At 34.1% G+C, this 15,391-nt stretch overlaps 1 protein-coding gene across 1 annotated transcript in view; it reads left to right on the top strand.

Annotated features, from left to right (window-relative positions):
- The window catches only part of LOC136032155 (nitric oxide synthase-like protein), a gene marked incomplete in the record, with an annotated part of 293,001 nt that overhangs the window by 217,109 nt on the left and 60,501 nt on the right, over positions 1 to 15,391 (top strand). The window contains 1 exon segment of the mRNA XM_065712338.1: positions 2,833 to 2,937. Within this exon segment, the coding sequence (XP_065568410.1) occupies positions 2,833 to 2,937 (105 nt within the window).

The following is a 15,391-nucleotide window of genomic DNA, read 5'->3' as shown; positions in this document are numbered from 1 at the left end:
GTTTTAGGTTTTAATGCTTCTCCTTACTTCCAGCTGAAAAAAAAACTTTTTTTATTTATTTTCTCAATGTTTTTTTTCTATAATGCTGGAAAATCCTGCGCCCCCTTCGTGAAAATTCTCTTCCCTCATGATAAATTCCTCCATGAAAAGAGGAAATAAATTCCATGAAAAGGAGGAAATAAATTCCTCCATTGAATTCCTCCATGGAGGAATTCCTCCCACGTAAAACGAAACTAATTGAAATATTAACTAATAAAAAACAGAATCGAAAGCGTCTGCTAACATCTTTAGGGATTACATCACCTTCTAAATTTTCAACCCTTTATAATCGAATATCGATGTGGAATAGTCCAAGGTATTTTAAATTGGCAATAGAAATATAAAACACAATGATTAGAATACTAATTTAGCAAGTTTGCTCCAAAAACTTCTGGCAACGACAAGTTGAATTGCATAATTCCCTGTTGTCCTTTTTTGTACACATAGACTGATGCTTTCTTTCTTTTTCTGCATTTTCAAACAAAATATGTTTTATCCTTATTGGCCTAATTGGCTTATTGGTTTTGTGTTAATAAATAATAATACACACATCTATACAGGGGCGGATCCAGGGGGTAGGCTCCCCCCTGGATCCGCATACCCTATGTGGTCATACGTTCCCTTTAAATTGTAGGTGTGTCTTTGTTCACAAGTTTATCGAAGGAACCTATTATGTGCCCCCCCCTAAAGAAAATCCTGGATCCGCCCCTGCATCTAAATCATTGGTATTTTATTTTCAGTTTTATTTTTCTTTCTTTCTGTTTTCCATTTTCGTGATAAAAAAGATCGAGGTAAGGAACTCTAGCTATAATGAGCTACCAAGGCTAGTGATAACCAAAGCTATTTTTTAAAGGGGCTTTGAATAAAGATATATGCATAAGAAAACCTGCTTTTATTGTGATTCTAAATAAACAAATAGCATAGAGATTAGAGCTAAGTATTAGAAGCTGCGAGCCTTAAAAGGTTTCATGATTTTTGGAAAAGGGGAAAAACAGCCCTAGATTGGCAAGTAATCTTAATGGAAAATTAACCATCAAATTCAGCACATCAGAGAGCCCTTTTTAGAGGTTTTAAGATCCTATCTATAATATTTGGGATTTTGTTTCTCTTGTTTTGCTTGTTGAGAAGGAAGATCACAGATGTGGTGTTATACGCTCTTTTACTCTTGGTTGTTTTTGTCCAGGGGTAATCTTATCGAACCAATAGTCCTAAAAGCTGAAAACGCCTCATTTGAACGGACAAAAAAGTTCTAACGCCTGTTTTAGTAGCCATAAAGATTGTAAAACAGCCAAGTGGTGTTGTTTTTTTTGTCATTCTGTGGCACTGAACTACAATTTTGACCAAAGAGGGCAAAGCGACAATTGACTGAATTTTGTAATAGCCAATCGATTTCAAACTATGGAAAAACCATGTATTGAGCTTCCTTTAAACTATACGGTTAATACAGACACTTATTTTAAAGCTTCATTTAACCAAGTTGATTCACTTGATATTTGATAAAATTATTTACAGTTATGTATAACTTCCGTCAAATATCATGAAATAATGCCAAGTATTATGAAATTTCTTACGAATATGAGTGAGGTTGTTGCGTGCTCAATACCTTGCTCTTTACCTTGCTTTTGAAGTTTTTTAAAACTTTAAAAAAAACCTTATTATTCTAATTAAAAGGCCTTTGTGTTTCACGAGTCATTCTTAAATAATTGGAATAAAAAGTTAAACTTCAGTGTAAGAGCGAGGTTTTGAGAAGGGGGCAACCCCAATCATATGTGTAATAAATTCTGGTCATTCTAAGTTTTAATGTTGCTCCTTATTTTCTGCTGAAAAAACTGGTTTTTTATTGAATATAAATAAAAGGATGGGCTTTCTATGGTAATTTCAAATGTATAAACTTGGTTAAGTTTGAAGTTACCAAAAAAAATAAGTTACGAGCAAAAACCCTGAATCAAACAAAAAAAAAAAAAAAAAAGTCATATGAATGAGGGATTTTTGACAAATTAGATTGGGCAAGGATTCTTTCTTTAGCGATTAACAGTGCTTGTCTACTGAGAAACCTTTCATTAATATGGTCAAATAATTTGGATTTAAAATGAGAAAGGATTACTTTAATATTTACTTGAAGTAAGGATTACTTGAAATATTACTTGAATTTCTTTGTATTAAGCTATTGTAAATTGGGTTTGTAGGAATATATCTAGTATCTCTAGTTAAAGCAAGGTCTCTCTATTTTTGTGTTTTCTAATAATTTCCTCCTTAAAAGATTGTGGTAAACTATTTACTGTAGAAATTAAAATAAATTTGCCAAAAAGAACTAAATGGTTTGGATGTTTAAAAACAAAGGGAGTCAAGGGAGAGTCAAACTCTAAATATTTATTTCCAGAGTTTAGAGTATCCCTCTCGTTTTCTTGTTGTTGTTTTTATTACGCTTTTTTGTACTTCCTTATTTTTTATTAAATGAGGATTGGAATTCATGGCAACTGTGATAGGAAACTGACTCTGGTTTTACAATGAAGAAATACTCGCTTTACGTACCCATTGCTATAGTCATATGATCGTTGTAAGATTAGTGAGTGGATGGATGTTGCCAACATTACCGGTAATATAGGCAGAAGATTAACTTCAAAGATTAAAGGTTGTTTTGAGGAGCCAAAATTTATAAACAGTTTCTACGTACTCTATAAAAACAATGTTATGTTATGTGTTAACGCAAATATGGTAAATTACTTGCTATTTTAAGTTAAAAAATTAAAGTAATATTTAGGTAAATACCACTTACCATATGTACAATTGTAGGTAAAATGTATGGACGATTATGATATTGCTGAGATTGAGCACGAAAACATTGTTCTGGTTGTCTGTTCAACATTTGGCAACGGGGATCCCCCCGAGAATGGAGAGGTAAGATTCCAGAAATTATATATATATATAATTATAATATTATATATATATATATATATATATATATATATATATATATATATATATATATATATATATATATATATATATATATATATATATATATATATATATATATATATATATATATATATATATATATATATATATATATATATATATATATATATATATATATATATATATATATATATATATATATATATATATATATATATATATATATATATATATATATATATATATATATATATATCAGTGTGTGTTTTAACTAAATATAAATTAGAAAACCTTAATAAATAAAGGGTATTGGAAAAGCTTCCTATACATTTCGTATTAACTGCACTAGGACCTACAAATTTTGCAGACACTTAAACATTATTACGAGAAATTTTCGGAACGGATTTGGAATCAACTGTTTGCTCGAGATTTGGCAACAGGAATTCTCCTGAAATTTATAGCTGAGGAATTTTATTCAAAAACTGTCTGAAGTCTGAATTTTGGCAGCAATGCTAGATCTGCAACCAATGAAGATATACAAGAATATCATAGATTAAACGAAAAATTTACACACTAGAAAAAAATAATTATATTTTTTAATCTGGCACAAATTATGGACTTGGAAACTTTCCCAAACAATTAGATATATTGTTTACTAAACTATATCAATTTTTGTCAACTATACGAAATCTATTATTATTATTTAAGAATTAACGACGCTTCTTGACTACTATGGTCCCTGCGTCGGCCCTGCAGTGCATTCCTGCAGCGTGATTCGATCTCTGGGTCCCGTAATAGGAAATCTATATCAACTTTTGTAACAACATTTTAAAAGTTACGCCAAAAACATTTCGGTTGATGGGAAGATCTTAGAAGCAGATTTATAATTTTTTTTGTCACCAGAGGTGGGCCCAAAAACACAAAGGCAAGGACACAGATTTTTCAATAACTAGAAAATATATCAAAGATGCAATGGTGTTTTGAATCAGTTGTGATTGAGTTTTTCAAGATACAGCCCATAACAGTACTTTATCTCAAACTTTTTGGCGTATATCTTCCAATTTTGTCGTCGTTCTGTGTATCACAGAAGCTGTTTTCTCCTGTAATACATACGAGGAGACAAATAATAAGGAAGTTAGGCACCCAATTTCTCCCCAGGTAAAGAAGAAGCAAGTAGTCGTCCTTTTCAAGTATGCTCTTTATTGTAACTACTGAGCCCTAAATCAAAACGAACAGCATAAGAACAAGATTTAAGAAAAATATTTTACTTTCAATCGTAAGATATTGTTTGCCAAAGACCTTTAAAAGAAAAACATCAACTTTCTTCTCAACTCCAATTCCTAATGCATGTTCTTTTTCTTCTTTTTCCCGTCACGTATAACTTCGAAAGTCAAATAAGCTAACCAAGTTTGGGAACTGTTTTACGTAGTCTTGCTCCCAGACGATATATTTAAGCTCACGTTCTATTCAAGCCTTGTTTTTTCATTGTTTAGGTTCTTAGAATGTGGCTTCAAGGTTGACATTGGGTAAAAACCCCAACTAAAGAAATGCATTGAAATAGATGGTGTAAATTTTATCCTTTGGCTCTTGCGTTTTTACCATGAAGAATATTATCATTACCATTATTAAGGGGGTGATTAAGTGAACTGATGGAACTCGAAAATCCCATGTTAAATTGAAAATTTATATTTAAAAAGTACTCAAGTATTCATTGGCGGAAGATGCCGCTTTTAATATCAGGGCATAGCTTCTTGAAGATGCTACAAAATGTTTGAAAGGATTTTGTTCTATTTCCTCTAATTGCTTAGAAATCTTAGAAAATGTCTAGGTATTTTTCACAAGTGTACTCTATGAAGGATATTGCTTTTGGAACAAAATTGGTACTATCATGTGCAGAAGACAATAATCTATAAGATGACTGGAACCATTTTTTGATGTATTTTCCTGTTTTCTAACAGTCCCCTAGAATATTTTCAGCTACCTGAAATTTTTACAAGTCGGTTGCCATAAAGAATCGTTTCAGATCGCCGATAATAACCCCTAGAGACGAAAATGACAAGCTGGAATAATCAGCTGCTTGTTAATAGTGTGAAATTTTCATAAATTATTTCAATGCAATGAAGAAACATAGAAATGAGAAATAGTCAGGAGCCTTCAGGAAAGTTATGCACACAAAGCCGAAATCATGGGGAAAATTAAATCAAAGCGAGGTATGGAACTGCGAAACTGCGAGAAATTTGGGGATAGGCTAGTGGATAAAGAACCGAAAAGAGTCTAAGGCGGACTATTGCAAGGAAGTTGGAAAGAATGGACTGGTCAACCCCAAACGAGGCCACGACTACTTTTACCAAGTACAATCAGTCAGCTTGAATGTGCTCAGCTATATACTTGCTTTTTCATGATTTTTACCCAGAAAGACTTCTACATTGAAAAGATAGACCGCAATCCAGGCTTTTGGACCGAAAAGATTTTTCCCAAGCTGAAAGGATTCTTCATTGATGCTTTGATCCCAAAGTTCCACAGGGGGTTCCAATACAAGAGCCGTACTTATAAGATTAATCGTCTAGTACCGGTAACAGGAAAATTCATTTTCCTTACATTCTATCCTTCTTTGTAGTTACATACTTAATTGTATTGTCATTTGAAATAAAATACCTTTGTTTATATTGCTTGTCCTCCAACTTTATCAAACAGTTCGTAGTAACGAACTGTAGTAAAGAGCAACCCGGCTCAATAGTAACCGAAACTCTAAAAAATGGAATTTTGGTACCAATAGCTACATCAAAAGAATCGCATTTTAATGCTGATTTTAAATATATTAAATAAAAAAACAAGTTTTTTCAACTGAAAGTAAGGAGCGACATTAAAACTTAAAACGAACAGAAAATACTTCGTATATAAAAGGGGCTGCTTCTTCATCAACGCCCCGCTCTTTACGCTAAAGTTTGACTCTTTCTCCCAACTCTTCTTTTTAAAACAGTAAAAAAAAACAGTAAATTTTGGTCTCTTTACACTAAATCTTAAATTTTGGCCCAATTAATTAAGAATGACCCCTGAATCACAAAAGCCGTAGAATAAATAGTTGACATTACTAAAAATACTTTAGCGTAAAGAGCGAGGTATTAGGAGGAGGTGAGCCCCTCATATGGGTAATAATTTCTGTTCGTTTTAAGTTTTGATGCTGCTCCTTACTTCCAGCTGAAAAAAAACTTTTTCATATATATTTTTTCATTGTTTTTTTTTTAATAATGTTAGTAAATCCTGCGCTCCCTTCATGGAAATTTTCTTCCCCCATGACCAAGTCCTCGATGGAAAGTTCCCCCAGTATATCCCCCTCTTTTCGACCCCTCTCCCCGACCAAAAAATTCTCCTGAAAACACCTGTACACTTCCCAATAACCATTACTATATGTAAGCACTGGTCAAAGTTTTTAACTTGTAACCCCTCCCACGGAGACTATGGAGGAGTAAGTCGTCTCCAAAGACATAGTTATAAGGTTTTTCGACTACGTTGAATAAAATGGCTATCTCAGAATTTTTAACCGTTGACTTCGGGAAAATAATTAGCGTGGGAGGGGGCCTAGGTGCCCTCCAATTTTTTTGGTCGCTTAAAAAGGGCACTAGAACTTTTTATTTCCGTTTGAATGAGCCCTCTCGCAACATTCTAGGACAATTTGGTGGATACGATCACCCCTGGAAAAAAAACAAAACAAAAAAAAACAAATAAACACGCATCCGTGATCTGCCTAAAAGTCATAGAACACTACTGTAGAAATTTCAAGCTCCTATCTGCAAAAATGTGGAATTTTGTATTTTTTGTCAGAAGGCAGATCACAGATGCGTGTTTATTTGTTGTTTTTTTTTTCAGGGGTGATCGTATCAACCCAGTGGCCCTAGAATGCTGCAAAAGGGCTCCTTCTAACGGAAATGAAAAGTTCTAGTGCCTTTTTTAAGTGACCAAAATCTCGGAGGGCACCTAGGCCCCCGTCCCACGCTAATTATTTTTCCAAAGTAACCGGATCAAAATTCTGAGATAGCCATTTTATTCAGCGTAGTCGGAAATCCTTATAACTAAATCCTTATAAGTGTACAGACGTCTTCAGGGGCGTTTTCATTTGGTCTGGGGAAGGGTTGAGAAGAGAGGGATATGCTGGGGAAACTTTTCATGGAGGAAGAAAATTTCCATGAAGGGAGCGCAGGATTTCCTACTATTATTAAAAAAAAAACAATGAAAAAATAAATATGACAAAGTTTTTTCAACTGAAAGTGAGGAGCAGCATTAAAACTTAAAAGGAACAGAAATTATTACGCATATGAGGGGCTCACCTCCTCCTAATACCTCGCTCTCTACACTAAAGTATTTTTAGAATTTCAACTATTTATTCTACGGCTTTTGTAATTCAGGGGTCATTCTTAAGAAATCGGGACAAAATTTAAGCTCTAGTGTGAAGAGGGAGGTACTGTTGAGGGGGTGAGCCCCCCTCATATATGTAATAAAAATGTGAGAATACAGAAGTTCCTTACGTAAGCTAATTTGTAAGTTACGTATGTCTTTAACTAGTAAAATTTATTTTTACTAATAATTTTACTAATAAAAAAATTCGTAAAAAATTAAAAGTTCTAGTTGCCTTTTCAGGTAACCAAATAATCGGAGAGCAACTATACCTCCTTCCCCGCTCCTATTTTTTTCTCAAAATCGTTTGATCAAAACTATGAGAAACCCATTTAGCCAAAAAAATAAATACCCAAATTTCGTTTTAATTATTCATCTGTGGAGAGCATAAATCAAAACATGCATTGATTAAAAAACGTTAAGAAATTAAATTAAATAAAAACAAGTGTTTTTAACTGAAAGTAAGGAGTGACATTAAAACATAAAACGAACAGAAATTACTTCATATATGAAAGCGGCTGTCTCCTCATCAATGCCCCGGTCTTCACGCTAAAGTCTGACTCTTCCTCTTAACTCTATTTTTTAAAACAGTAAAAAACTTCAGCGTAAAGAGCGGGGCGTTCATGAGGAAGCAGTCCCTTTCATATACGAAGTAATTTCTGTTCGTCTTAAGTTTTAATGTCACTCCTTACTTTCAGTTTTATTTTTTTTTTTAATTTAATTTGTAAGAAAACTTTGGTTTTCTAAGAATCCTCGAAGAAAGCTTTCAACTAAGTTCGCTGTTTAGTTTCGAATTAATGAAATGAGGTATTTTAAATAGCCTATCCCTAGGAAATAAAAAGGAAAAAACAATAAATTTTAAAATGCATTCTATGCATGCCGTCACAGTTGCATATACATGGGCATTTTATACTTGAGAATGATATTGCTCTTTTGCTCATTTTCTAATCTCCCTTGGTCGGTAACCAAGCTTTGCAAGACACTGTCAAATATATTATTATTTCTCGGCTGAAGCATCTCACCAAAGGAAGCTGTCAATCAAAACCTTTGACAAGACTTGATAATTGGTGCTATTTGAAGTTTTGACAATCGACGATCTCTAGAGAATTAAAAGACAGAAGGGTAACCTTACTTCAATTCTGAAGCTCGATGTTTTCAAGTTCACTTAATCACGGCCTTAACACAGAAAGACAACTTCTGAAAACGTGTTGTGGTTTGTTTTTCTTACCGCATAGCTGTAGTGGTGAAACAGCATTGTCTGTCCACATCAAACGTAGGAGATTCGGAGTTAACACATTAACGCTATAGAGTAAGGTTACGAACTAAAATCTTGCCTCCGTTAAAAATAAGCAAAACAGGTGAGTAGTGTTTCTATAACAGGGTGTGGAGGTGTCCTACCAATTTGAATCCTGGTACCGCCACTATTTTAATCTACTAGATACTAGACTATTTCTTTTGAGATTTTTTTTCTTTGAGTATTGTTTTCTTCGAGATGTTTTCCTTCGGAACCTTCTCCAAGACGTCAGTCTAATGTTTACTTATGTAGATTTAAATGTAGAGACGGCTGTTTTTGCAACTTTAAATGTCTAAAAAACTTATGACCCGAATATTAATTTTTAGTGTTTCTGACAACAAAGGTTCTCCCACTTACGTGATCTAGACAAGAGTTTGTTTTGATTTACGAATTTGTAAGGCTTCCTGTGGGCCAGATATTCATTTTTAGTGTTTCCAGCAACAAAGGTTTTCCCCGTTAAACAAGCAACGTTTTGGGCGAAGAACCCTTTGTAACCCGATAAAAAAACCAGGTAATGGGCCCAGGTAATTACCAGGTAATGAATCAGGTAGTTCCTTTGTTTCTTCAGAGCATAAATTATGCATACAAGCATGGAGAGTCATCAGTCTAGCATTCAAAATAAGTTGTGAAAGAAGAAATATGAAAAATTATTATTCGTGCATATCACCAGGTAAGAATTTAATTTTTTAGATATATTAAGGGATGAAGGTGACCTCGATCTGCAGTAACGCCCCCCCCCCCCCAAATAAAAAGGGGAATATACTTAAATTGAAGCTGATATATGAAATTAACAGCTTAAACCTAGCCCCTCTCCCATAAAAAAGATTTATCAGGGATATAAAACTCTTATTTCATCATGACAGAATACATCTTACCTGGAAATGTAATGTCAGAACCTAAATATACCCGACAATGAAATCAACAGCTATTTGGGATTAAAGCTTATATTCCATGAATAACGCATGCCGAATCCTTCCTGTCATTAGCTAATGGATAAGGGTCTTTTTTCATTTCCTTTTTTATCCATTTTGATACATTTCAGCTTTGATGGTTTTGACAAGTTGAATGTTTACGTAACATGTTTGATGCAAAAGCTCGTTAAATATGTGTTAGATGTATGGTAGGAATTTTTTTAATGTAAAAATAGATAGTTAAACAGGCGTCTTTTTTTACAGATATGATATTTAGTATAATGTTGGGCTCCCTTCCCCCTATATAGTGTAAGAGAAAGGAACTATGCATCATTTGCTAATGCGTGCTCCCATAAGATCATATCAGTACCGAATTTTGGCTACGCGTGGGCCCACTGAAACAAGATGATTTATTAGGGGCAAATTTAAGGGAGCACAATACTTATTGAAACTATGATTGTTAAGGGTCAATTAGTTAGAAAAATGAAAAAACTATCTTTATTTCAGGAAAACCCCAACCAAGAGGGGGTTCCTCTTCCAAGGAAGCAGAGGGTATGCAACCGACCAAGACGAGGTTCCTTCTTCAAGGAAGCAGAGGGTATGCAATGATTCAGAGGCAATCATGCGGGACCTTCACGAGTTTCAGAACTTCCAGCTTTTGACCTTCAGGACTTTCACGGACTGGCCTATAAATCTTTTAATTTCAACATTAACCAACAGTATTTTCTACTGGTTCACACTACATTACCAGATTACACAATTCTAACTATGATTTAAAATTAATATTACCAGCATTGACGCGTTTACAGAGAGGTGAAGTTGTACATGGCGCATGGTTAGATGGTGCTTTTTCTTATAATATCATATCCATATCATCTGAGAAGCCGCTAGTCTTCGATTTCAAATGAAAAACAATAGATGATGGTAATACGTGCTTGAATAAAATCTGTTTTTAGATCCTTATAGTTTTTCCTCCAAACACAAAGTAAGTTAATCCAATTACAGAAAAGTTTTGATTTAAATAGTTTCCCGCTTTCCAGATGATGAAATGTATGATTTATTGACGTGCAAGGGCATATACCCATATGAGTACTACAGCTCTACCTCGAGGTATCGTGAGGAAAAATTGCCGCTAATCAAAGCGCTAAATGATTCATTTCACGATCGTCAATGCACCATTGCCAACTATGAATTTACTAAAATTTTGGGCCAATAGAGGTTGTAAAAACGTGGAGGATTATTGTAGAATGTGCCCGACAAGTGATGTATTGACGTTGTTGGATATTGTTTGTAAAAACACGGATAAAATCGATCAAGAATTTAAGCTGGATCTGGGGTATTATTTTTAAACTCCCCATGTGGTGATGGATTTTATTCCTGGAATCTGCAAAGAGAAAATGTGTGGATCACCATCTTGGATCAGCACTTTTTTCTAGAGAGGTCCATGAGGCGTGGGTATGTTTTTCGTGAAGATCATATCCTGAAAACTAACCCGGCTGGAAAATGGGGCGTTTAAAAGTCAGATACAGTTTTCTTGGATGCGAACTCCCTTTAACTGTCAACTATGTCTCACTACACTTTGCCGTGTGGGAATTTCCAACGGCTTAACAATCCTTGTGATCCAGATTCCCCAAATATTGCCACCGTTGAGAAGAATCAGCCACAGGGATGGTTTTTTTAATTACTTCATGACTCGTTAAGGAATTTTATTCTCCCGTGCATAAGCAGGCCGATGTCAAAGGACTCATTGAGTCCATATAATATTTATTTGGTAGAGGGTAGGGGTATGCACAGGACATCTTCAAAACAAATTTAATTGTCAACCTGCATCTGAAACAAAATATGTTTTGTATACTATTTGCTTTTGACATGGATGCTAGCCAACGGTTTCAAGGTCACAAAGATTCATAGAGCCCTCTAATTTGATCAAAAGCCCTACATGGAGATGTTTATTGACACTTCCGTCAGTAGACTTTCTGAAGCAATTACGAGGGAAAAAAGATCCTTAAACTTATTTTTCATATAGCATTCAGTAAGATGTCCAAGAGTGTGTGCAATAGGAGTCGTTGTGACGTTGTAACCAACTGAAAAGAATATGCTCGAACGATTGCCGATCTGAGCTTTACATCACTTAGAATCATTGGCTCCAGTATGTTTTTTTTTGCATAGAAAAAAGAAAAATGGAGTGTTAAATAGTAAAATTGCCGCTATCAGTGCCATTTTTCAAGAAAACTCACGTTGGAATTTTATTAATGTGCTTGTGGGCTCCAATGGTAAAGGGAAACACAAGATCAAGTGTATTATGCAGACACTGATTCACTTCTGTTAAAAGTTAAGAAGGACAATCTCTTAGATGATTTGGCAAATGGTATGCACATTAGCTCTTGAATAGATTTAACCAATTGGGACGAGTCCATTTACCTGGAGCTAAAGAAGTGCCAGGACTAAACAAACTATTATTTTAGAATCTGAAATGGGGAAAGATTCAATTTCCCATGATATGCTTGCAGGTCCGAAGGTGTACTGTATGCCAACTCAAAGTAAGAATATCGAAAAAGTCTTCTAGCGGGCACCTAAACGTTATGTGACAGAGAATTTCTACGTGAGTGTTTATAGAAACTGTGGAGAAAAAATTATAGTCCTGAGAGTGAAATTTATGGCGATTAACTGGTTTAAAATTTAAAAGCTACAGAGTTGGAATAGAGAAAAATGCCGTGTCAACCATATAGGACAAAGACTATGTATTTGCAGACGGTGTAAAGGTACTAACCCATGGACATTATCTTACTTCGGACTGGGATTAATGTTTACAATACAGACATCATCTTGGTCTAGCAATAATTTAATAGTAGGTGGTGGGGTCCATTTTCGCCATCTCAGTAGTGTTTTTTGTATGTTTTGATATATTTGTTTCGTGTAATCGCAAAGTAGAATTGTTGTTGTTTTTCAATAAAAAGTGCATAATATTACAGTGTAAATTTAGATGAAGCCAGCTGGATGGCCTTGGCACAATCTCCCTCCTCGGCCACTGCAGCTGCCCCGTACGCCCTGGGGAGGTGGTCCTATCTAAAGTGTTTTTTTAAACATGTTATTTTTTCCCAAGTGCTTATTTTATAATGAAAAATGACATTACCAATACAACAGCACAAAAACAGAAATAAACACACACCATAAAATATTTAAACCATATAAACAAAAAAAAATACAGAAGGAGAAAGGAAGACTGTTTTCCTACTTTAGTAATTAATATAGATCAGTACTTGAACGTGGCCTTAAGCCAACTCATCCGTCCAATTACATAGGCCAAACAGCAAAACCATACATAATCAATCGCAAAGAATAATCCATGTACAGGTAGTTTTGTCGTAAGTAAGTATAAGTCGTCATATACCAAAAAAACAATAAAAAAACAAATAATTCAAAGGCGACAACCCAACAAAAGGGCTCATCATGAGAATACACACTTGCCTATAGGGTTTTGGCCCTTTAAATTCCCTACCCAGGCAAGTGGCGTGCCTACTATAGATTCCCTACAGTACATATATGCCTTTTAAAAAACCGATGAATAACAACTAAATAACTCCATAAATAACTTATCTTACCTTGGTTTTGGCGCTCGTGTATTATGCTAACCTGAATGATCATACCTGTCCATCATATATATCAGTATTGAACATTTGTTACCATTTTACACTATTAACAAATCTTCTCAATCAATGGAAATGTAACCTAAATAAATTTCAAAGAAAAGAACGCAAATTAAGACCTTCTGAGAAAACGACACATGCAAAATCCACCTGAAATCCACTGTCACAGATCAGGGACTCGCAAATCTTAGTAACAAGGAAAGCAAATCATCCAAAAAGTCCTCTAAGTATTTCAAGATAATTCTTTCGGTATTTAATACAAACTAAATTTTTTTAATTTCCAAGTTAATTTATTTGCAGAAAAACCTCTTGAAGTCAATTTTTAGCTTAAAATGTTACATCTATTCAAAAATCAATATAACTACTACAAATCCTTGCATATCTAATTTTGAGTAAAACGCTAAATATGTGATATTTGAGTGTATATTACTTTCAGGGAACGGGAAATTAATCGCTTCAAAATCAAAATCATACATAAAAAAATGTGATATTCAAGTGTCTTTCAATTTTTGTGCTCTATTTATTGTCATTAAAGAAAACTGTATTTATTTTTTGTGTATTCGAACATAGGGAATTATTATTTATTCAAGAGATTGAGGCAATTTACAGTTAGTTGTATTTTGACAGCGAGAACAGTAAAAAGTATCAATTCAAAACCGTATTCAATTCGTTTCTTTGCGGGCAATCAATATCTGGGAACACGGCACTTTGAATGAAAATAATTCAAAATCGCAATAAAATATTCTTATAAAATCTTAAGAACATCTAAAATAGCTTGTGGCAAGAGTCCTATGATAAAATAAAGACTATTGCGCCAGACACAAAATTCATTCAGGGGCTTGATGTGTTTAATATTATTAAACTAAACTCCTGGTTGACTATTGATGATTAAGCTGAATCGGTTGAAGAATTGTCTCATAAGATTTTGCAATTATTTACGGTCCGATTTCTTCATGAACAAATTTCCATACGTTGTCTTCCACAATCTCTTTCATCAGAACAAATATTTGGAGACACCTGCTTCAAATTATACTCACTATGTAGTGCTACATAGTGCTCACTTTTTACTGCTAACTACAGGTCGTTAACAGTAGAAAAGGTCCTTAGTTTTCATCATGAAACTAAAGAAACTACATGAAAAACAGATATTTATTTTTCGTCCTAGGTATTTCAAACCGCGGCTTAGGAAAGCTACGCTTAAACATGGTGTTAATATCGATTTAATAATTTATTATCAGAGCATTGTTTGAATTTAACTGAATGCGATGTTCAACAGTCAGCAGTGGTTAAGCAACAGACAAAGCAACATTGTTCACTTGCGCGTGCCCTAGGAGGCAAAAATAAGGGAAAGAATTTTAAAAGAAAACGTCTTCTTCAAGCGGGTAATATCTTCTTTACACTTTTACTGTCGATAATTGCAGGATTTGTAAAAATTAAAAACTAGCTAAACCCAAAAAGCTGACACAAATAGAACTCGCCCTTTCACCGTTCTTGGAGGACAATCTCGGTAAAATTATTAACAATGAGATAATTGCCGACGATGGAATTCTACTTTTGCTTCAAGATGCCCTTTGACGAGTGAACAGGCGTAAACCTTACCGCGAAAGACCACTAAATATAAATGTCATTGGTCACAAAAGGAAACGCCTTAAAATTCTGTAAATTCAACATCGTCACCACCACCACCAAAACAAGAAGAAGATTCGTCATTGTCTAAAGTTTTGACAAGTGTTGCAGACCTATTACCACAATCGTATTGTGAGCAAAGTAAGAGACTCTTGACTTATCTCGCTGGAAAGTGAACACGTACAAATTCTTGAAAAAAAAAAGAATTAGGTTATAATCCACGGCAACACCTACAATCTCATTGGTTTGATATCATCTTTGATAATAAATTGTAAAAGACTTGTATTATTTGACAGTCATTTGTGTTGATTTTTAAACTCATCAAACTTCCCAAAAAGTCTTATTGTCAATTAAAATATTTTAAAACGAATAAAAGAATATGTTCAGATACCAAAAGATGATTATAAATCATTTTTGTGAAATATTAGCACACCCAGTGATGATGATTTTTTATTGAAAAACCGAGAGAAGGTATCTTAATATCAGTGTATCACCATCATCCTTATTCTCTAGTATGCAAAAGGGTAGTGGACGTTTCACTATGTGTCTACATTCAAAATGAT

This window comes from Artemia franciscana, chromosome 10 (assembly GCF_032884065.1).
Source record: "Artemia franciscana chromosome 10, ASM3288406v1, whole genome shotgun sequence".
In the NCBI taxonomy this organism is placed as follows: domain Eukaryota; kingdom Metazoa; phylum Arthropoda; class Branchiopoda; order Anostraca; family Artemiidae; genus Artemia; species Artemia franciscana.
The sequence above is the reverse complement of the archived record's forward strand: the minus strand, read 5'-3'. Positions and strand labels throughout refer to the sequence as shown.